Source organism: Doryrhamphus excisus, linkage group LG8 (assembly GCF_037039965.1).
Source record: "Doryrhamphus excisus strain RoL-2023G ecotype Guam linkage group LG8, RoL_Dexc_Guam_v1.1, whole genome shotgun sequence".
Classification (NCBI taxonomy): Eukaryota; Metazoa; Chordata; class Actinopteri; order Syngnathiformes; family Syngnathidae; genus Doryrhamphus; species Doryrhamphus excisus.
Window position 1 is genome coordinate 21,211,938 of NC_136364.1, and position 24,937 is coordinate 21,236,874.

General features: G+C 36.1%; 1 protein-coding gene across 3 annotated transcripts in view; it reads left to right on the top strand.

The window, feature by feature from the left end:
• The first annotated feature begins 2,899 nt into the window (after window positions 1-2,899).
• Window positions 2,900-24,937, top strand: part of LOC131134198 (rap1 GTPase-activating protein 2-like) — a 118,089-nt gene continuing 96,051 nt past the window's right edge. The window contains exons 1-4 of one of the 3 annotated variants that reach the window (XM_058079192.2): window positions 2,900-2,987; window positions 7,492-7,777; window positions 7,924-7,985; window positions 8,681-8,758. In XM_058079192.2, the coding sequence (XP_057935175.2) occupies window positions 7,502-7,777; window positions 7,924-7,985; window positions 8,681-8,758 (416 nt within the window). In that variant the 5' untranslated portion in view covers window positions 2,900-2,987; window positions 7,492-7,501. Of the gene's footprint in view, window positions 2,988-7,491; window positions 7,778-7,923; window positions 7,986-8,680; window positions 8,759-17,318; window positions 17,422-24,937 lie in introns of those variants that run through there. The other 2 variants (XM_058079194.2, XM_058079195.2) reach the window with 2 other exon arrangements.

The following is a 24,937-nucleotide window of genomic DNA, read 5'->3' on the forward strand; positions in this document are numbered from 1 at the left end:
AACAAGTTAGCCAGTATCTTTTCCCCTGAGACTGTTGACATATTTGATCGACAATATGTCCGACACCATCTTTAAGACACAATTTTCTCGCACCAAAATCCATGGAGGTGCATTATAGTCAACATTTAAGCAATGCTGCTTGACCTCCAAAAATTTTGTTTTTGTAGTTAATGGGTTCCAGACCCGACCACAATGAGTCAATGTCCACAAAATAGGATTCAGTATTAATAAATTAAATATTTTTTTATTTAGAGCATAAAAAATCTGTATAATTTATGTTATGTACAGTTACGTTTTTTTTTGTAGACATGAAGTAACACAGTATTAACACAATAGTACTGCATTTTTTCCGACGGTTGAATACGCGTGTATGCTTTGCTGCATTTTGTTGCATTTTTGTTGCTCCTGTGTTGAGACACCAGAATATGCAAAACCGGATCGCTCCTCCCTGCAAACCGTTTTACGTCATGTGACGTGCACCTCCAAAAAAAAAAAAAAAAAAATATGTAATCTTGCGGGCCGGAAGAGCTGTGATTGGTTGAATTGTAGTCAACTCACGTTGAATTTGGGATCAATATTTGTGATAAAAGTGATTGTCACCCATTGCTATAACACACCCTTCTCTCTTTATTTACCATTGTTTTCTACCTACTAAGAAATTAACAAGCCAAATAGTGGACTCACATGTCACATGTTCAAGCCTATCAAAGAGCTTCAAAGTTGACAGGTCTGTTATTGTCTTTATCGATGCTTAGCGAATGCCGGTGCCAGCAACTCATACAGTGGTTTGTACAGATAAACAAATATGGATGGGGCATGACAGAAATAATTAAGAACCGCTTGGTTAATCATCGTAAAACTGTTTACTGTCCAGGTAATGTCGTAATGTGACATTTCTTGTGAGTATAAAAGAAAGTTTTACACTGTACTATTGATGTGTTAAAACTACAACACCATCTTGTTTTTCTTTTTTTTACAATAAAAAGTCCAATATTATGTAAAATGCTTTTTTATGTGGGCTACTTTATTGTAAAGGAAATTGTGAATGTGAATGAGACAGATTGCTTCGCTAAATTTGCCCTGTGATTGACCCAGGGTAAGCTGGGGTAGGCTCCAGCTTACATGTGGAGATCAGAAATTAACCATTCAAGTGATGACCAATTAGAGCATGATAATATAATGCAGTATGGTAGTATGTAGTTTAATTATTAATCACATGACAATTGGTGCAAAAACAATGACATCAGCAGAGTGGAATCAAATTATATTATGTTTTTTTAGTATTAATGATTGTTAAATCCATGTTCATAGCCAAACTAAAAACAAATAATAATTTATAATTTATAATTAATTTATTATTATAGTTTATAATTTATAAAAAAATAATAAATATAATTTGCGGGGATGTTGACGTGCACATTTGCTAGAATGGTTCTGCTTTAACATGCATATACATGAGTTTTAATCAAAATAACATTCAACTACAGACCTCTTAACAGTAGAGTCAGGGTGTCGTCAATTTGGAGGAGACTGTCAATCATGTAAAAATGTCGTCGGATCAAGGTTATACCATTTTGACTACATAAGGGGTGCCCAAGGCTACTGTTGGTCATATATTTTTTTTAGTTATAGCCTATTTTATAGCACAAATAGCCTATTTTATGCTAATAAAAGATAACAATATGTGTGTTTGACAGTAGACCTATACTCCCGTTTTAGTGGCACAATCCAAAGGAGCTGAGGTGAGTACAATCTTGGAACAATAGGAAAACCGTCATTGGGTCATTATTGCTACTGAAAAAAATAATCCAAAGTCTTAAGTATTTTTTAAAAGGTTAAAGGAAAATCGCACTGTATCAGTATCAGTGCGATATTTTCTCAAATCAACTAGCAACAAATCTAGCTACATTTTCTGGTGTCCTTGGAGAGTTGTCTGTTATTTGGGGACTTAACAGTGAAAGCACACTTTTTTTTTTTTTTCGGGCAAATGCATGAAAAATTTCATTGCATTTCTTACATCAATCAAAATATAACTTTCCATTATTTACATTTGTATTCAACTATCTGATCACAAGCCCAAAAGGAGTAGGCTGAAGCAAAAGCTTATAAAAGCCTACTCCTTTTTGCAAGATATAATCATGGTCTTATTTTCCCCTGTTATTATTATCATTGTAATATTATTATTGTTATTATCATTATTGTTATAATCTTTATCATTATTACCATCATTATAATCATCATTAATATTACCATTTCCATCATTATAGTTAACAATTTTTGGATTTTCTTTTTAATTATTTAATTTTACAGACTTCATTTCTTCTTGTGGAGTGCTGCATCATTCCATCTGTTTTTTTCTGAAATCCGCAATATTTGTGCTTTTATTGTCAATTTATTAGCCCACTTTTTTTGTAACATTTACATATCATTTGTCTAATCTTGTGCATTAAAAAACAAGAACTTGAGACTGTGTCTGAACAAACATCAGTTTCTTCTTGTTAAGCCCTACCTTGAGGTTTTTAGACGTGCTTTTTAGTTTGTGTGTGTCTAGTCTTAATTAAAATTAAAAAGCATGCATTTCATCTGAACTTTCTGTTATGACTGAGCAGCAGCCCCGCCCCAAAGCTGTCACAAGCCGTCATCTCCAGCTCCACGCATCCATAAATCATGCATGTACTGAGCACAACGCCACCAGGTTGGCTCTCATCCTGTTGCAAAGAGTGGGTATCATTTTCCACAGAACAGGAATCATCAATTCAGCACTCTTATGTTGGAGTACGGCACTTCCTGCTGGGAGGAAGTCATCAAAAGCATTTACTTTTCCCTAGCGGAGTTGTACACAGCTGGTTGCAATATTGCAATTAGTGGCGTTTAAAAGCCCAACCACAGGTAGACACCTGCTGACATGTTTGTCCTCGTACATGTTGCGTCTGTCGGATTGTTTGTTTCCCTTTTCTTCGCCTTTTGTTGCTTTAATTCGCACTACTGTGAGTACCTGCGTTTTGTGATTCCTCACATTCACGTGCATAAAAAAATTATTGGTGTGAACAGGTTTATTGCAAAGTGTCAGGTAACCTCTGACCAGCGTGTAAACAACTACTGCATATTGTTAAATATTTAAAACACATTATATTCCTGCAGTTACATTTTAAGTTGCATTTCCACCAAAATTTAAGAGGTTAAATTGCTTGACATCTGCCGACCCGACACAACGTTGCATGGAGTCTAAGTAAAACCCAAGTTAACCTCGTTCTATTTCCTATAATATTTATATTAAGATTAAGATATGCCTTTATTCGTCCCTCTGTGGGGAAATTTGTATTGCACAGCAACAAGAGTACAGAGTCAGTTAAGCAGTACAAAATACACAATATAGAAAAATAAACAATATAAACAACCCAAGTATTAACAAAAATCAACAGAGTTATATACAATACAGTATATAGATAATATGAAACGAGATGAGATATATAACCAGTCTATACACTGAGATCTTGTTAATGTGAGGCATTTTGGAAATACTTCACATAGAACTTAGTATATTGCATTTAGAGCCCTTAATATTGCACATGGAGGTTGATCATATGCCACATAAACAAAATTTTGGACGTAAAAAATTTTCTTCATAGGAACAAAAGATCAAATAAATCCCACAGATTTCAGGCATTGTTTTTTTTTTAACAGTACAAAGAAGCCAAAAATGCAATATTTCAGGGCTCAAACACAATGAACGACAGCATCACGCACCACGTTTTCCAATGTGACGCAGCCACCGTGATGTTACGACGATGAAGTTATGTATGACTTTTTACATCATCACGTCATCATTCTTCATCATTCGTGAAAGTGATGTCCTAAAGCATTCCGAGACACACATAAAAGACAATACCGTTTTGATGTCTTTGACAACACAGCTGTGTCAGGCGTGTGTTGATTTCAGAGAGTAATGTTTAAGGCGCGATATACACGCCATCAAAACCCAATGTTCAACACGTGACATGCACGCAGATATAAAAAAGTGAACTTAACCGACAATAACGTATTTGTAAAGTGCATTGAGGACTACCTTGGTAAGTAGCATTTTATATTTTATACAGTAAACCAAACCTAAAAACATTTTTAATGGTATCATGGGTTCATAAGAAAATATCTGGGGTGGGCTGTATCATACATATTTTAATGGCTCAAACAACACGAAAAAATGGTTCATAGTCGTAGTATGAACTATCCCATAAACATGACTGTAGATTTTCAGTCTTCCAGGCTATGGTAATCCGCAATGGACTCTTCTTGTTTCTTGACCACGTTTTCATCTTTTGACCAAAACGTTTTTCAGTTCAGCAATTTAGAAGTTGAGTTTTTCTATTTATAGAAAAAAATGGGACATTCTTTTGAGGACAATGATGTCCCAATTTCTGGATCGGAACGACCGATGGTTTGAAAAAGGTGTGAAAGAGGTTGAATCTGTGTTACTTTAAATGCCCTCTAAACATCCATCCATCCATCCGGGGCTATGCTGGAGCCTATCCCAGATGTCTTCAAGCGAGAGGTCGGGGTACACCCTGGACTGGTTGCCAGCCAATCACAGGGCACATATAGACAAACAACCATTCACACTCACATTCATACCTACGGACAATTTGGAGTCGCTAATTAACCTAGCATGTTTTTGGAATGTGGGAGGAAACCGGAGAAAACCCACGCAGTCCACACGGAGATGCCATGCGGAGAATCGATCTTCCCGATCTCCAGACTGTGTGGCGTACGTGCTAACCACTCGTCCACCGTGCGTCCCTCTAAACAGAGGATTTTTTTGCACCATCACTTACGACATTTGTCCTAACATCTCATCTCCACTAACATGTTGTTTTGCCACCAAGCAGGTGAGCAGCCTAATGTTATTTGGGGGGGGGGGGGGATTGTACACCAGCCACACTGGGCCACAATGACAACAACAAGCCTATTTTGACACACCCACCAGATAGTACATAAATACGGAACCTCCACTCGTGAAATTTTAGAACTGAAGAAGCATTCTGGATGAATAGTGCAAATAAGAGTCTATATGCCACAAATCAACCCTGATTATCACAGAATTGTCTTATGATTGACACTTGGAAGAATCTACCAGAACCTAGAATAGAATACAGTAAAGTCTCGTTATATCGATATCGGTTAAAACGAATTACTACTTATTACGATACTATTTTCATTTCCCGGCAAATTTCTAGTCTTTTATGATATAATTAGCTCCGTTAGTACGATACACGGTTATTATGATAATCCGGTTACTACGATGCCCTTTTCATCTCCCGCCAGCCAATTTGGTCTGCTTATATCGATACAAAAGCAGCTTAAATCAATCTTTGCTTAAGGATTTCAATACCAAAAAAGAACACGGCGAACGGCTGCTTCCAGTCAACTTTATTTTTCACACTTCCACCACCAGAGTGCAGCACACACAGCGGAAAACACCCGTCCCTCGCGCCTACCCCTCCGGGTGGCAACACCTTCCCTATCGATAGTTCCGGGGTGAATTATGTCCCGGTAACCGGTAATCACTACAGCGTAAGTTTATTTTTATTTACTGTAGTACAAAATTTATTGTAGTACAAAAGCATGCTAGATACGCAATCCATGAACTCAAGGAGAAAATTACATGCCATATCAAAGATCCGCCCACTTTTAATGCAGTTCGGCGCAGGATCGGATATATGGATAGTCCGGTTATATCTGTATTTTTTCCGACTCCCGAGAATATCGATATAACGAGACTTTACTGTAATCCTCTGTCACAATAGAATACTTGCATATGTAACAGAGTAGCCCAGTCTTACAGGAGCCTAATGATTGTTGGTATTTTTTTGGGTGTTGGAATAAAGCTAATAACTGCAACAGTGGAACCAGTTTCCGTCGACCCCGTTCATGTCGGCAACCTGTCGATGTCAACCAACTCATCAAATCCTGGTCCACCGTGTACAGATGTAGACGTACATTTGCCGCTTTTGTCGACATGAAATATGAAAAGCAATGGGATCATTTGCATGGAAAACGTATCTGCTTATGTCAACATTTGTTAACTTCATCACTGGCACTGGTGTTTTTTTCATTAATTCATTCTGGAACCTATCCCAGCTGTCTTCGGACAAAATATATTATCAAAAATTACCAAAATATGACAACATAATTTAAGTATTATAATACATCATAAAACGTCAGAGGGTTTTGGGGGTGTTTTAATAGAGTTTCTATAGGCGGACCAGGCGAATGTCAGTATGTGCATTGTTGACTGCCTTGGGTAAAACCCCCTGGCCCCACCACATAGGTGCTGCCTTGGTTAAAGCGCTAACTCATATATGCTTCGGTTAGCATGTCCGGATAGTGTCAAGAATTTACACCAAAATCTTGTCTCGGTTTGCGTACATTCGTTCATTTTATATGCCGCTTATCCTCATGAGGGTCGTGGGGGTGCTGGAGTCTATCCCAGCTGTCTTCCAGCGAGGATTTTTTGTTTATTTAGTGTTGTTATATTATCAAAAATTACCAAAATATGACAACATAATTTAAGTATTGTGATACATCATAAAACGTCAGAGGGTTTTGGGGGTGTTTTAATAGAGTTTTTATAGGCGGACCAGGCGAATGTCAGTATGTGCATTGTTGACTGCCTTGGGTAAGCCCCCGCCCCATTCCTATATAGGTGCTGCCTTGGTTAGGGAACTAACTCATATGCGTTTCAGTTAGCATGTCCGGATAGCGTCAATAATTTACACCAAAATCTTGTCTCGGTTTGCGTACACTCATTAATTTTCTAACGCTTATCCTCATGAGGGTCGTGGGGGTGCTGGAGCCTATTCCAGCTGTCTTCGGGGTACTCTCTGGACTGGTCGCCAGCCAATCACAGGGCACATATAGACAAACAACCATTCACACTCACATTCATACCTATGGACAATTTGGAGTCTCTAATTAACCTAGCATGTTTTTGGAATGTGGGAGGAAACCAGGGTACCCAGAAAAAACCCACGCATGCGCGGCGAGAACATGCAAACTCCACACATAGATGGCTGAGGGCGGAATTGAACACTGGTCTCCTAGCTGTGAGGTCTGCGCGTTAACCACTCCTCCACCGTGCAGCCCCTGGTGTTTTTTTTTGTGTTTGGCAAAATCAATATAAATATCTGAAGTGTAGGACAACAAGAAACAACCGTAGACTTTTTATGCCATTTTCTGCGACAAAATGCATCAATTTAATGTTTGTCCAACAAAGTACAAAAAAAACTACCATGGTTTCAAAAAACCTTTTATTGTTTCTGGCACATGTCATACATACGTACATGTGTAAGCAATAGCTATTTTCTGTTATGTCGATAATTACATATGTTGACTTAAACTGGTTCCTCTATATAATATCACACATAGATAACTACAACTAATTTGAATGCTCATCAACAAAATCTTATACTTACTCTCGTACTTTGTTTCTTGCAGGGATAAGGAAATGTCAGGTTTCACCTCCAACCATTTACCTCCAAACGCTGCTCTTCCTTCTCGAACCGCTGCTCCAGTATACAACACAAACCCTCGGCCAGTAGGTCAGAGCAGGGGTTATAATGGGTTTATTCCCATACAAAACAGTTACGTGCCTCTACAGAACACTTTCCTGCAGCCAAACCCAATGATGGCGCCACACAGCATGCATTTTGTCCCGATGGGCCATCAGAATATACAACCACTTCCACAGAACATTGAGACGCGTTCTCATATTCCTGGTCAGGTAAGATTAGATGCAATGTAGTTATTTACGTAGGTGGATTAAAGGGACAGACAGGATTTTTGCAACTTACATGATTCTGAAATATTTATATTATTCGTTTTATTCCCTTTAAAACTTGCCTGTTCTCTTTATCTTTGTGTCTCTAGACAAACTTTGTACCGGAGGTGATGCTGCCCAATGGCATGAAAATGTGTCCTGTTGGATTATTGTAAGTAATACCCACATACAAATCAATACAACAAATGCTCCAAATATTCACACCCACCATCTATTACAGCGGTCTCAAATACGCGGCCCGCGGGCCAAATGTGGCCCGCAGGACACTAGTTTGAGGCCCCCGCCTTGATATGAAAGTTTAATGTTTAAAGTTTGATATGGATGCTGTATGGTATCATGTACCCAGAAAAAATTATTACGTTTGATTAATGTTCATGTTAAAGGTTAAATAACTGTTAAGAGTTATCCTCCCTATCTGTGTGGAAGTGGTAAGTTTTTGGCTATTTAAGTTTAAAGGAAATAACTTGAAGGCTACCGTTTAGGTCGCTAGCTCTCTAGTTTGCGAGTTAGCATGTGTCTCAAGACCCTGCAGTTGCGCAATATGTTGTAAATAAAAAGAGTATAAATGTGACTATAGTCGTGTTTTGTCATGTCTACAGGGCTCTAATAATGCTTTGTTCATTTTAATCTGAAAAAATAATTTGTCTACCCACCAACTATGTGGTTTCTATTAGTTTTTATTATTTGCCGTTTTATTATTATATGTATTTATTACTGATTGATTGATTTTCTTTATTCTTTGTTTATTTTTCATCTTATTTTGTGTAGAAAAATAAATAGTAAGATATTTGAGAACAGTGGAATGTTTTATCAGAGCTTTTCTTGTTCTTCAATCTGTTTTTTAAGGAATGGAGAGCTGCTGTACAAAGTTACAACTCCTTCTAACTTTACTCCTCCTCTTCCGCCACCCATCCCGAAGGCAAAGTAAGATGTTTTTACTTTTTGTCTTTTGAGTGGCTTCATTTGTAATTGTTTGGTTGCTGTTTTGGTGATATGTTTTTCCCAAATTCTTGGGTGAAAGCTTTTACAACTGTAATTTTGATAGACTGCAATGTGTGTGGCATCTGGTATTTGTGAAAATACAATATAGAGGTGTACATAGGTTACCTATGAGTTCTGTTCTGGTCTGTTCTGAGACTGTGATGTAAGTTGAGTTATGGATCGTATAGCTAAACTATACCTAAATTAACTTTAGTGTACCCAAAAGCACACGAAGGACAAAATACAGTAATAAACACAAAGTGCAATAATTAAATTAACAGCAACAAAAAAAAAAATATCCATTTCCATCGTTTTCACAGGATCAGATCATTTAACATGCTCAAGGATACTGTAGCAACCTGGCAGTTAGTATGTACAGTGGGGAGTTTTGTCATTGCTGATCCTCTGTGAATGTGACAGGATGAGTCCAGACTGTGTGTGTGTGTGTGGGGGGGGGGGGGGGGGGGTGTTGCAAGAGCATAGTTGAGTTTGCTAATGTTGCTTTGGTCTAGTTTCCACCGAAAGTAGCCTTTTTTGCTTTGGTAATGGTAATGGTTTTATTTAATTTGAACATGCATCAGATTGCAATTGAATGCATCCCATAATCAGTTCACAGTTCCACATGTCCAAAAGGAGTAGGAATAAGCAAAGCTTATTAAATCCTACCCCTCCATCTGGTACTTTTACAATCAGTAACTGTTACATTTGTTCACTTCCTGCTTTCCTAATATAGTTTAAGGGTTTTTTTGTAATTATTTTTTGTCACGTACCAAAGTATGAGGCGATATGAGCATCCAATGACATAATGGGTACCATAGTAAGTGTCAATATAGTGATAAACTGCTACATTTGTTCACTTCCTGCTTTCCATAATACAGTTTAATTAATTTTTTTTTTTAATAATGAACCCTTTTTTGATAATGTACCTCGTACCGAAGTAGGAGGTGATATGACCACACAATGACATAATGGGTACCATAGTAACAATAACACAGTAACAGTTCTTGTAGTAAAGAGATTGCTATTGCAAAATTTATTGCTAACGATGGTCACACCATTGAGTGTTATGAGTAGCCCGGCAACCACTAAACACGAAATACCGTAACGAGAGGACCGCCTGTACGTATTTAGTTTTCTACCGTTTAAACTAAAGCTTCTTCACAAAGCCGTCACAAACTCTTAGTGGTTTTTTTTGTGTGTTTCAGGAAGAAAACGAGAAAAGTAGACGACCAATACACAGAGCAAACATATGTCAAGAAGCCTCTAAATGCCTTCATGTTATTCTCAAAGGAGCATAGGCAAGCAGTTAAGGACAGGTCTACCTCAATGAATATTGCTGTTATAAATGAGACCTTAGGGAAAATGGTAGGTACACACATAAACACGTTTAGTGTTATTTGACGTGTGATGCAGTGTATAAATGGATTGATGAAGTGTAGTTAATTCCATGTTTGCACAACCATCCCTCAGTCAGGTGTTAAATAATTCCGTGTTTTTATAAAGCGCTAATTGTCATACTGAGATCTGATTTTGTGAAGTAGTTACTGATTACTTGTGTGTTGACTTAACATACTTGTTCATAGTGGCATTTACTGCCCGAGGAAGAGAAGGCAAAGTACTACGCGTTAGCTGAAAAAGAGAAGCGACTGCACTCCCAGCAGCATCCAGACTGGTCCTGCCGCCATAACTATGTAAGACTCTTTCAATTCAGCATTGTCTATTCTTGTACTTAGCAGCTGATATTAAATAAGAAGTCTGTCTGATTGTAGGGCAAAAAAAGGTACAATAAAAGAATCCGGGATCTAGCAACGGGCAGTGTGCAGGGTAAGGCTATATGCTCTCATTAAGGCAAATACACCATAATACCATAATAAAAGTTATATATGGCACTTGTTTTAAATAAGTCGTAAACAATAATAATGTTTTAAGTCCATTTCAAGTATGTTTTAACCAAAGAAACTGCAGTAGTACCATAAATTAAGAACACTAAACTCATCACACAGTAACTTAACACTCAAAAAGTATGTAAGAAAACATGAAAACAATTTAAAAACAATTTCAAAGTTTCCCATAATGCATTGCATCTGAGCAAAGCATTTCATTGGAGGGCAAGCAGCATAGAAAATGGAAGGTGAATACTGCCTTTGTCCACCAGAGAGAGCCATGGGAGCCTAGAGCCCAGAGGGAGGCTGTTGTCATTGCAGCACCCTGGTAGGCAACAATAAATGATTATTGCAAATGATAGTGCATTATGGGAAAACTTGAAAAGCATGTTTTTTTTTTTCATTTTAAACTCATTGGTACATATTAGGTGTATCTTTTGAGCGTTAAGTTGCTGTGTGATGATTTAATTTTTTTCTTTGTAAGATGGCACCGTGGGTTTTTAAATTATTAGTCCAAATCTCACAAGATTAGGAATTAAGTCATAAATTAGGGTTCAAAGTTTAAGAAAAATGTAGCGGCCTCCACACTGGAAATGATGGTCATTGATTGGACTTTTATCAAGAACTTTTCACATACAGTAAAATAAGTAGCATCTTGGTTTCTCCTGCAGCAATGACGTCTGAACTTCAGGATGAAATCGGACAGGTTGACAGTGATGATGAAGAAAGCCCTGCTTCCTTATCAGTGGATTCACCCACGAGTAAACAGCTCTCCCTAGAACAAACAACACCACCGAGAATGCAAGAATGACTTTCCTTCCCATTCCTTCCTCCCGCCCAACAATATTTAATCTTGTCAATTCATTTTTGCTGTTAGTGCTTTATAATATTACCTCCCGTTTTATCTGCAGTGACAGTTTAACAGTCACAAAATGTAGGAAAAGTTTTATTTTTGTATAAGAAAAGTTTGCTATAGTTTGTATTTATGTATATATTCCGCATGTTAATTAGAATGCCAATTAAATGTATTTTTTAATGTAACCTAATTTTTTTATATTTATTTTATAATATTATTTATTTATTTTTATTTTATAATATTTTTCACATTATCAGTACTCTTTAAAATTCTAATCAAAATATATTCAGCTTTTCTAGTAATCATTAGAATCAGTCATGTTTCTATTTATTATACAGCCATTCTGTCACAGATGCCCGCAGCCATCTGCATTGACAATTGGCATACTGTCATTATGAGCAATATGATTCATGAAGTATTAATTGCATACATAATTAATTTCACCCAGCAGATGTCACATAAGTAACATGTAGCCAGATAGTGTTCTATTTTAGACTCTTGTTTACTGATCTCCGTTATACATTAACTTCACACATGGGTCAAAATGCTCGGTTTTAGAAAGTGTGGTAAAAGTGACTTCCTTATATGGGCATGGCCGTAAGCCAGATAAGCTCTCTGCTCTCCTCTAAGCTTTGCTTCTCTGTTGACGTTGCTAGCAATGACTCATAAGGGAAAGCCTTAATTTGTTTACAATTCCTGAAGACGCCACCATCAGGGACAAATGGTTAGAGTTCCTGATTCCCTACCAGCAAAAGAAATGCATTTTAACCTGTCAATGGCATTTCACACTGGACTGTTTTGCAAACATGGGCCAATATGCAGCTGGACTAGCCGACAAAAATACACAATATAAAAATATAAACAATATAAACAACTTAACAAATCAACAATTTTACCCAGAGTTATATACAATACAGTTTGCAGATAATATGAAATGAGATGAAATATATGACCAGTCTATACACTGAGATCTTGCTAGTGAGTTAATATGAGGCATTATAGAAATACTTCACCATATATAGTACATTAGTGTGTATATATATATAATATAATTTTATTTTGGGTGACTTGGTGACCACAGTGATTAAAAAATATATATATTTATATATATATTTTTTAAATATAATTCGTATATATAATATATATATAATATATATATATTATATATATTATATTATTATATTATATTATATATTATATATTATATTATTATATATTATATATATAAAACATATATATATATATATATTAATATATATATTATATATATATAAACATATAATTTTTTTATTAATTATTTTTATTATAAATTATTTTAAATTATTATATACATAATAATTTAAAATAATATATTTTTATGAATTTTAAAAATTAAACAAATATATATATATATTTTTTATATATATATATATAAATATATATATATAATTTTTTTAATTAAATAATTTTTATTATGAATTATTATTTTAAATTATATATATATAATAATTTCAAATAATATATTTTTAATTTTTTTTAAACATATATATATATATATAAAAAATTTAATATATATATATATATATATATTTAAATTTTTTATTTATATATATATATATATTTTTTTTTTAATCAGCGTGGTCACCTCCAGTCTTCAATAAAGGCAAATGAATGTTCATTTACCACTTCTATGTGCCATTCATGCGTATTTCACAGTGTTTTCTTCATGAAAAACTACAATTATTCTGTGTAAACTACTTTGTGTTAACATTTGTGGGTGTCGGATTAATTGGGAAACCTCGTCAGATCATTTGGAACAATTAACCAAGCTACAATTTGACTGGAAGCTTGACTTGGAGCACCAATCAGAGTCTGTGTTGTCAATTCCAACAACAAATAATTACTCAAACAATGCATTGCCAACTCCAATCATGGCATCATCTTGTCTGCTCTTCACTGCCAGCCAGCAGAGGGCAGTCCCTCCTTTGCAAAAAGCTCCAGTATAAGGCGGCACCATTGGGCCAGATGGAGCTTTATTTCTTTCTTATCCCAGTTTTATAGTGATTCACAATGTGTAGCGGTTGATTTAGGTGACAATGTGAGTGTGGGTGGTCTCTACGTGTCCTGTGATTGGGTGTACTCTATCTGCCTTTAACCAGCATCACTGAGTGTAGTGTACGTCACATTTATCTTGGCCTCTTGTTGACGTGTGTGGGTTATGCGCTTTATTCTTGCCATTCATCTCTCTTGTCTTACAACGACTACAAAGAATCATCACACACCAGAAAAGACCAAATATTGGAAATGAAAAATGCTGCAATAGCATAAATGATTTGTTTACAACACATTGCTCAACTGAGTTGATGTTATTAGGATGTGACTGATGAGTTTTCATTCATTCATTTTCTGAGGTTCGCGGGGGTGCTGGAGCCTATCCCAGCTGCCTTCGGGCAAGAGGGTCCACCCTGGAAAAAGGCCCCCAACATTGAAAGCGTTAAGTCTCGTCTTAAAACCCACTTATATTCTCTGGCTTTTAACTCGGAGTGAGTCGTATGGTCCTGTGTCTTTTAGTTCTTTTTATTTTAATTGGTTTTATTTGTTTTAATACTTTTATTGCTTTGCTTCTTGTTTTTAATATTTATATTATTATATTAATATATTATTATATATTATATATTATTATATTAATATATTATTATATATAAATATATTAATTTTAATTTAATCTATTTTACTATTTTATTTCTTATTTGATCTTTTGGTTTTGGATTAAATTCAATTTGTACCTTTATTGTATTTTATTTTTACTTTTTATTCTACTAGTCTGTGCAGCACTTTGGAAAATCTGTTTATAAAATGTGCTTTATAAATAAAATGGATTGGATTGGGGGGGTTGCTGGAGCCTATCCCAGCGGAGAGGTGGAGTACACCCTGGGCACATATAGACAAACAACCATTCACACTCACATTCATACCTATGGACAATTTGGAGTCGCTAATTAACCTAGCATGTTTTTGGAATGTGGGAGGAAACCGGAGTACCCGGAGAAAACCCACGCATGCACGGAGAGAACATGCAAACTCCACACAGAGATGGCCGAGAGTGGAATTGAACCCTAGTCTTCTAGCTGTGAGGCCTCCGCGTTAACCACTCGACCGCCGTGCAGCCTTTCTACTTGTTATTAATTTGCTACAATGATCATTTTAAATGACTCATATTGACATTGTGCTATTTTTAGCAGTCATGTATCAGTTACAGGAGTTGTTTGAATCTTATGACATCACCAAAAAAAAGGAGAATAAAGTGGTTTCCAAGGCAACCCCAACCAGTAGCCCCAATTAGACTTGGAAAACCTAACCCGTAAATAGCCTTGGGATGAGCCAAATAAATCCAGAGTTGACCTGAAATATTATTAGTTGCATTTATTCTTGTCGTTTTGGCAGAGCGAGCCTTGAGATGTGCATGAACACGCACCTGTTGGCTTTGTAGCGACAAACTACGGGGTAGCGTTGAATTAAATCTTCTGTCTCTCCTTTCCCTGCTTTATCTGCTTCAGAAAGCTGCGTGTCTGCCGCCTGTACGAGTCACAGGCAGGAAACAAGATCAATATCAAGTAATTGAGAGAGCCTGATTCTCTTGTTTTGGTTTTTCTGTGAAAAGCTGAACCACTAGGCCAGTGTACCATGTTGGCCTCACAGTCAGAACATCGAGGGTTAGAATCTGAATGTGTTATTAATGTGAGTGTGAATGGTTGAAATGTGCTCTGTGATTGGCTGGTGACCAGTCCAGGGGGTACGCCTCATCCAGCCTAAACTCCGCAGAGATGGGCTCCAGGTCACCCCTAATGAGGCCCTAATGAGGACAAGCGGTATAGAAAATGAATCAATGTGTGGAATTGTGTAGACCTTGTTCCCCAACACAGTGATCACTGTGGTGGAAAATTGGTTCCAGACCATTTATGCTAAGTATTCATAAATTGATTATTTTCATAATTTGAGCATATTCATTCATTGATTTTCTACCGCTTATCCTCACTAGGGTCGCGGGAGGTGCTGGAGCCTATCCCAGCTGTCTTTGGTGGACAATTTGGGTCGCCAATTAACCTAGCATGTTTTTGGAATGTGGGAGGAAACCGGAATACCCGGAAAAAAACAACACATGCACTGGGAGAACATGCAAACTCCACACAGAGATGCCCAAGGGTGGAATCGAACTCGGGACTCCTAGCTGTGAGGCCTGCGCGCTCACCACTCGGCTGCCGTCAGCACTGCATAGAAAACATAACTATTTTTTAACATTATTAAAGCCCTCTAGACCTAAACTAACACCCCTATATCGTGACATAGTTGTGATTCCCTTTGGGGTGAGGACTGAGTGTTGGACAGGAAGTGACATCAGGGGTTCAGAGTTGAGTTTCAGCTTGCCGTGGGTTAGGGCCACAACAGTAGCCAATTTGGAGTGGACAATTTGGAGTGGCCAATTAACCTAGCATGTTTTTGGAATGTGGGAGGAAACCGGAATACCCGGAAAAAAACAACACATGCACTGGGAGAACATGCAAACTCCACACAGAGATGCCCGAGGGTGGAATCGAACTTGGGTCTCCTGGCTGTGAGGCCTGCGCGCTAACCACTCGGCTGCCGTCAGCACTGCATAGAAAACATAACTCTTTTTTAACATTATTAAAGCCCTCTAGACCTAAACTAACACCCCTATATCGTGACATAGTTGTGATTCCCTTTGGGGTGAGGACTGAGTGTTGGACAGGAAGTGACATCAGGGGTTCAGAGTTGAGTTTCAGCTTGCCGTGGGTTAGGGCCACAACAGTAGCCAATTTGGAGTGGACAATTTGGAGTGGCCAATTAACCTAGCATGTTTTTGGAATGTGGGAGGAAACCGGAGTACCCGAAGAAAATCAACGCATGCATGGGGAGAACATGCAAACTCCACACAGGGATGCCCGAGGGTGGAATCAAACTCGGGTCTCCTAGCTGCGCGCTAACCACTCGACTACCGTCAGCCCTGCATAGTAAACATAACTATTTTTAACATTATTAAAGCCCTCTAGACATAAACTAACACCCCTATATCATGACATAGTTGTGATAAATATGTTCCCTTTGGGGTGAGGAGTGAGTGCTGGACAGGAAGTGACATCAGGGGTTCAGAGTTGAGTTTCAGCTTGCCTGTAACAGTAGCCTGTAATTTTACTGGGGATGTTTATTAGGAATTTATTATTTTATTATGGATTATTGCGGCTGAGAGAATTCAGACCTGGAATAAATTGTTCCAGGTGATGTCATTATGGGGACATTACTGACACCTTGTGACTAGTGCAGAGTACTACATCGACATCTTTGAATGTGTCTTATGCATGCCTTAAATTAGTAATTTAGCTCATCACTTAGCCATTGTGATGCTTGGAAATGCTAAATTTAGGCCAACAATCAGTGAGGTGCATATTGTGTTTTTGACTAATAATATGCAGAAGGATTTATTAATATAATTTTCAGAAACCATAGAATTCAGACTGCGAAATTCAATAATGTTTCAATCCTTGTTTTGCTTTTATAGCTTTCCTTTCTTGCTTCTCTCGTGTCCGCCCCCAGTCTAAAAAAGCTTCAAAGTAGTTTAGGCGTAGCCCTCTCCATGGTAACAGCATCCTTGCCATGCTTGCACACTCCCACAGACACTCTCTCTCTCTTACATCTCATAATTCTGTCCTACCCTCACAGCGTTATCGTATCACTGTACCCTCCCCCTTATGTGCACTGCCTCTTTTTTTCCCTCTTTTCCTCATACATTCCCTCAACCTCTCCTTCTCTGTGGTGTCCACTGCCGGCAAGATGTTCACCCCAGCTTGCAAAGGATCTTCAGGGGAGCCGAGGTAAGGCAGCAACCTGGGAGCCAAAAGGCAAATTTTGGGGGGGGATGATAAGTGTGAGAACTCAACATCTGGAGTCACGAGGCTCGGTACGACTCATTTGCATTCTTAGCAAAACAAGTCATGTTTTCTTGTGCTGAATTTCCCTGAGATGTGAGGTGTTTAGAAATGATATAAGTGTGGATGTGCAATTGTGAGTGGAATCATGATGGCATTTGTGTTGTGTGTACTGCTGCAACAGTGCTGCAACGTCTGGGTAGAAAGCTTGTCTCCTGGTTTGTAACGCCGTATGGAATGTTTTTGGCTTGTTTGAGCGGATGTGAGGAGAACATCAGCATGAAGTTCCAATTCTGCATACGTAAGATGAAAAAAATCATCCTCTTGTTGTTTATTGAACATTGCAGTCTTGTTGACGTTGTCATAAAAAAAAACAATGCCTGTGAGAATATGATGTTTTATTAGTGGTAGCGGTATTTTTAAGATGATTGATCAAAGTAACGCGTTGCCGTGCACCAATCTTGCATGGCGGTCCACGTCCAAGATCATGTCCACATGAGTTTTACTGTATGCGGTACAAAAAGAAACCAATGAAATCTCATTTAAGCTCTTGAGACAGTGTTGAGACGATCACAAACCTCAAGCAGCTAATATGTAAATATGATAGTATTATGGTATTTTGTTAAATAAGAGGGACCGGTGTCGTATACAACAACCTCATGTTGCATAACATGACAATTCATGTTAACAGGATTTTACACTGATGTCTAACATGACAACCTTCCTCTTTCTGGTATCACCTCTTATATTAACGGGTCGGTTTTCACCCATGTATTAAATCAGCTATAAAATACACTAAAAACAATAAGTTACCATCAAATTTCTCATATTCTCATCCGTGAAAATATTGGTTTTAATACTTTTGGTGTGGGCATGTAGGCCTCAAAAGAACCTCAAAAGAATCATATCAATAAATGGAAGGTTCTTTAGTTACCTGGCTAATCTTGAGGGCTATGGAACATATCTCTTAAATCAATTAGTTGTATTTATTTTCTCTTTTTTATCTCTTTTTTTCTCATTTTTTCCTCATTTTTTCCTCATTTTTTCTCCTTTTTCTCATTTTTTAATTTTTCTCATTTTTTCTCATTTTTCTAATTTCTCATTTTTTTCCTCATTTTTTTCCTCATTTTTTTCCTCATTTTTTTCTCTTTTTTTTCTCTTTTTTCTCATTTTTTCTATTTTTTTCTCATTTTTTCTCATTTTTTCTCATTTTTTCCTCATTTTTTCCTCATTTTTTCTCCTTTTTCTCATTTTTTTATTTTTCTCATTTTTTCTCATTTTTCTCATTTCTCATTTTTTTCTCATTTTTTTCTCATTTTTTCTCATTTTTTTCTCATTTTTTCTCATTTTTTCTATTTTTTTCTCATTTTTTCTCTATGGTGTCTGGGTCAATTTTGACCCATATATATTAATGTCAAAAAATAGTAAAAAAAAAAAAGTTATTGTTTTCAGCAACAAAATGAGAATCCCCTGAAGCTTCCATGATGAGAAGAGGAGTTGGTTGTCATTGTGTTGGCTAATTGTACACTTATGATTTCAGTTTTGGCTCAAAATATTGCTTTATAGTCATATTATTATAACCGGGTCGAAACCGACCCTAACAATACAGCGGTCATAATTTCAACCAGACCATTTTAAAATGTAGTAAAATTTATTTTTTTGGTTTTATTTTGTTGAAATAGAGTTTCCTGACAAAGTCAAAAAGCTTTAATGCAATAAATAAATGTTATGTGATTCTTTTTATGCATTAAAATGTAAAACGGGTCGGTGCCGACCCTAACACAAGAGGAGGGTTAAAAAAGAAGATAAGACATGTGACACAAGAGCAGACAGGGTGAAGTAAAGGTTACGAGGCCAGCAAACGGATGAATATAGATCCAGACAAGGCAAGGTAAACCGTACTGACGGGAGTGTGTAATCATCTCTGATTAGCAGTGGAACACAGTCTGAAGGATGTAGCACGCTAACAAACGCATACGCCAGGGACCTTTGACCCCAGCTACTTCAAGCATCACCGGGAGAGTGTCATTCAAAATCAGCAGGGTTGTTGAGTCGATAATAGGCAATTCATTAGTTACAACAACAAACATTTTCAATTTAGAGACTCATATTAACGTGTGGCCTTGGGAAAACCCACACAATTTATTATTATTAATTCATTCATTTTTTACCGCTTAGGGTCGCGGGGGTGCTGGAGCCTATCCCAGCTGTCTTCGAACGAGAGGTGGGGTACACCCTGGCCTGGTGGCCAGCCAATCACAGGGCACATATAGACAAACAACCATTCACACTCACATTCATACCTATGGACAATTTGGAGTCGCTAATTAACCTAGCATGTTTTTGGAATGTGGGAAGAACCCGGAGTACCCGGAGAAAACCCATTATTATTATTATTATTATTATTATTATTATTATTATTATTATTATTATTATTATTATTATTATTATTATTATTATTATTATATTATTATTATTATTATTATATAGCATATAATAATAATAATAACAATAATAATAATAATAATAATAATAATAAATAATAATAATAATAATTATTATTATTATTATAATATATAATAATAATAATAATTATTATTATTATTATACTTATTATTATTGTTGTTGTTATTATTATATTATTATATGCTATATTATAATAATTATTATTATTATTATATTTATTATTATTATTATTATTATTACTATTATTATTATTATTATTATTATTATTATTATATGCTATATTACTATATTATAATAATAATGATTATTATTATATTTATTATTATTATTATTATTATTATTGTTGTTATTATTGTTATTATTATTATTAAATAATAATTAAAATTATTACTCAATTTGTGGTTCCATATTAATCACACAACACAACAAAACCTTGAAGGCAATTGTTCTCACCTTGTTAAAACTATTCAACAAATCCTTCCATGTGCAATCACAAATGGCATTTTTTTTCTTCCCGCATTGATTTTCATATTCACATAAGATTAGGAGCTTGTAAATCACTCAAGTCGTTGGCAGGAAAAAAGCTGCTGACACAACACTACGCTTGGAAGAGCCTTTGCAGCAACTCTATTCAATACTCTGCTGAGGCTCGCTTAGTATAAAAGTACTAAGCCGCAATCTTTCAGGTGGCAAGTAGTAAGTAATACCATATGGAATATGAATGGACAAATGAAAATGCATTTTTTTTCCGATAATTTATTTTGCACAGTGACTTTTTTCGGCTTTATAATATAATTACTAGTGCATCCTATTTCTATAATCCTTCAACACCTTTGTGACCTGAAGGATTATAGAGTGCTGATAATAAAATATTATTGCCTTTTCATTAGCACCTTGCATTTGTGTGTCATCACTTGGTAATGGTAATGGTAATGGTAATGGTAATGGTAATGGTAATGGTAATGGTAATGGTAATGGTAATGGTAATGGTAATGGTAATGGTAATGGTATTGGTTTTATTTCATTTGAACATGCATCAGATTACAATTGATCAGTTCCCAGTTCCACATGTCCAAAAGGAGTAGGAAGAAGCAAAGCTTATTAAATCCTACCCCTCCATCTGGTACTTTTACAATCAGTAACTGTTACATTTGTTCACTTCCTGCTTTCCATAATACAGTTTTTTGTTTTTGTTTTTTTAGTACGACGTGATATGACCATCCAATGACATAATGGGTGCCATAGTAACTATCAATATAACTTGTTGTTCTCATAATACATAATACATTTTTTATGTATTCTACATTTACATTAAGATGTACTGATAGATTTAAGTATTATTTCAGTTGCAGCATCACAAAAGTGTCAACCTTAGGAATAGTTATCCTTATACCGTAGACTGTTTATTTCCAGATTGTCCGAGTTGTCCGTTCCTCAAGTCATGGAAGACGCCAACGGCAGCATATCTAGGATTTTAGAAGTGCTTAGTTCAGAATATTTAATACACAGCATCTTCATAGAAATACAGTACATTCGCTTTTTACGATGAAGTGTTTCCCCCAAACTCTTTTGACCCTCAAAGGACACTGTACTTGGGTAGTAATGAACCTTAAGGATCAGCAATGCTGATAACAAAAGTACACATGATAATGCCTTGATTCCCATAGGAGCTGCTATTTGCATTACACTGTATATATTTTCAGGTTTTGAAGACAATATTAGTAATAATATGTTTTGTAATTGGAACTGCATTGTCCTCCACTGTATTTTTTTACGGGTGTTTTGGCCTGTTTATTTGTCCCATCAGTTTTATACTGCTCTATTACTCCTATTTCCCCCACTTTAGTTGGATTATTCACTGTATTATTTTGTGTAAGGTGGCAGTTGTCAGTAATTACTTGCGAGAGGTGCAATCACATTAGTTAAATGACAGTGACAAGTGTATCCAGGTGATTGAACATGCTGTGGATTAGACTTTTTAATGAATTGGATTCTTTGTGGAGGAGCGATCACATTCCACTCATTGTGTGACTCTGCTTATGTTGCATGTGTGAGTTCTCTTCCGATTGTGTCAAAGGAATTGGAGCGTATTGAACTTGAGCCCAGATAAGAGCACTCACATTAGTCAAACGTTTTGGACGTTAAGTGTGAAGTGGGCCCATGCAGGGTACGACTTAGGCTGAATGCCAATTCAAGCCCCATCCTTTGTTTTTGCGTATTCACGAGAATCAAGTGGTGTCCTGATTGTCCTTAAATCAATGGAGTAAGTGCCAAGGGGTGTAGCCCTATAGAAACCAAGTGTGATCGGGGACCAGTCAACTCGGATACAACAATCCAACAGTAGAGTGGAGACTGAAAGAAGCATATAAATGTAAGTAATTAAACATAATAATTGATTTGCTACTCTACGTAAATATTCATCACTTTTTCAATTGTTGGTATTTACTAGTTAGAACTACATCTAACTTTACTGCAATCTACTGCCTTTCATAAATGATTACAAAACGATCAGATTAGCCTGTTAAATGTAATTTGGGGGTGGGGGGATCTACATTAATTAAGGCTACAGCGACGTTCATGTTTTATATTAATTGTCTAATCGCAGCACATCATAGTGAAGTCTCTTTCCGGTGAATTATAGCCACCCGAGTTCGCCAACTATTCTCATGGTGAGATGTAATGGTAATGGTAATGGTAATGGTAATGGTAATGGTAATGGTAATGGTAATGGTAATGGTAATGGTAATGGTAATGGTAATGGTAATGGTTTTATTTCATTTGAACATGCATCAGATTACAATTGAGCGCATCACATAATCAGTTCAAAAGGAGTAGGGAGAAGCAAAGCTTATTAAATCCCACCCCTCCATCTGGTACTTTTACAATCAGTAACTGTTACATTTGTTCACTTCCTGCTTTCCATAATAATTTTTTTTTTCATTTATTTTTCATTTTAATTTTTGGCCCATACCGAAGTAGGAGGTGATATGAGCATCCAATGCCATAATGGGTACCATAGTAAGTGTCAATATAGTGATATATATAGCACATCATGACTGGTTCAAGACTCTTCATCCTTGTATTTAGCAAATTTATTTTATTTATTAATTAATTATTTTATTACTTTTTATTTATTTTATTTATTTTTATTTTTATTTTTATTTTTATTTTTATTTTTATTTTTATTTTTATTTTTATTTTTATTTTTATTTTTATTTTTATTTTTATTTTTATTTTTATTTTTATTTTTATTTTTATTTTTATTTTTATTTTTATTTTTTTGTCACGTACCGAAGTACGAGGTGATATGACCATCCAATGACATAATGGGTACCATAGGAAGTGTCAATATAGTGATATATATAGCACATCATGACTGGTTCAAGACTCTTCATCCTTGTATTTAGCAAATTTATTTTATTTATTAATTAATTATTTTATTACTTTTTATTTATTTATTTATTTATTTATTTATTTATTTATTTATTTATTTATTTATTTATTTATTTATTTATTTATTTATTTATTTATTTTTTATCACGTACCGAAGTACGAGGTGATATGACCATCACATGGCATAATGGGTACCATAGTAGTTTTTTTTAGTAAATAAAAGATGTAAACAACAGATTATCATGGAAGCTAACATTGTATACCATATATAAGATTTTATACCATTACTCTAGTATGTTTGTTTTGAGCACACTATGACTATTACCATTATTATTGGACCCCGCCAATCATGCATAAGTGTCATATGAAAGATCCGTCCACTACACCACACAGAACTGCAGGACCATTCAAAAGCTAAAATCCCGATATGGATAAGTCCAGACGCCATTCTAGACTTTCTTACAAAAGAATCTGAGAAAAAACACCAACAACAGGAGGAGATCGAGGTCAAATCAGGGATGTTTCTGTTTTGTATTGTTTTTTTTGTTTTATTTATTAAAGTTTGTTTGATCTTTTGCAATAAATCTATTTTATTTAATAAAAGGTTTCAAGGGGTAGACGTGGGATTTTTTCGACCTTGCTGATGTTTGAGCATCACTGAGGCTCTAAATAGCTTCCAAGCTGTATCATTACCGCTACAGATAAAGTGTGAATGTGTAAAAATTGTCGTGTTCTCAGAGTACACTTGACTAAGCTGTGAATATGCGTGGGTGGGGCGTCATGTGTGGGAAATTGATTGTTGGCCCCTGTGATTATTTGCTATTATTTCTGTGACCTTTTATGTGTGTTCTGAGCTGAAACGAGGGGGAAGTCTGCAAACTAGATTCAAATGTCCCCCCCCCACACACACACACAGATCAATACGGTCTAAATTTGGAGAAAGAGAAGAAAAGATGCAGCATTTGCACACTTAGTGTGTGTATACGTATGTGTGTACTGTATATGTGTGTGTTTGTTGGGAACTGTCACGGCTTGTTAATTTGCACACATGAACGAGCGTGTCGGCTTGTGTGAGTGCATCTCAGTGTGCATTAGTGCATGCAGTAAGTGTTCAACTATGCACAGGAGTCGATGGATGTGTACATGAGCATATATGGATGTGTGTGTGTGTGTGTTTGTGTGATCTTAAAGAGCGTGGGTGTATGGACGGGCTTGCTGTCACTTCCACTGAAGTAAACCAAGAAACACAGCCGTGGAAGGGTGCGGGGTACTATCTAATGTGGATCATGAAAAATAACCTGACTCGATACAAATAGCTGAAAAGAGTAATTTATACACAGAGAGATATTTGATAAGATCACATAAATCCCGAATCCTGGGTGTTTAGCACTCAGCAACAGTAACCAGGAAGCAAAACACACCAGTCATGATGCGCTATATATATCACTATATGGACAGTTACGGTTATGGTACACATAATGCCATTGTATGGTCATATCACCTCGTACTTCGGTACGGGACAAAAAATTAAAAAATTTAAAAAAAAAATTTTTTTTAAATGGAAAGCAGGAAGTGAACAAATGTAACAGTTACTGATTGTAAA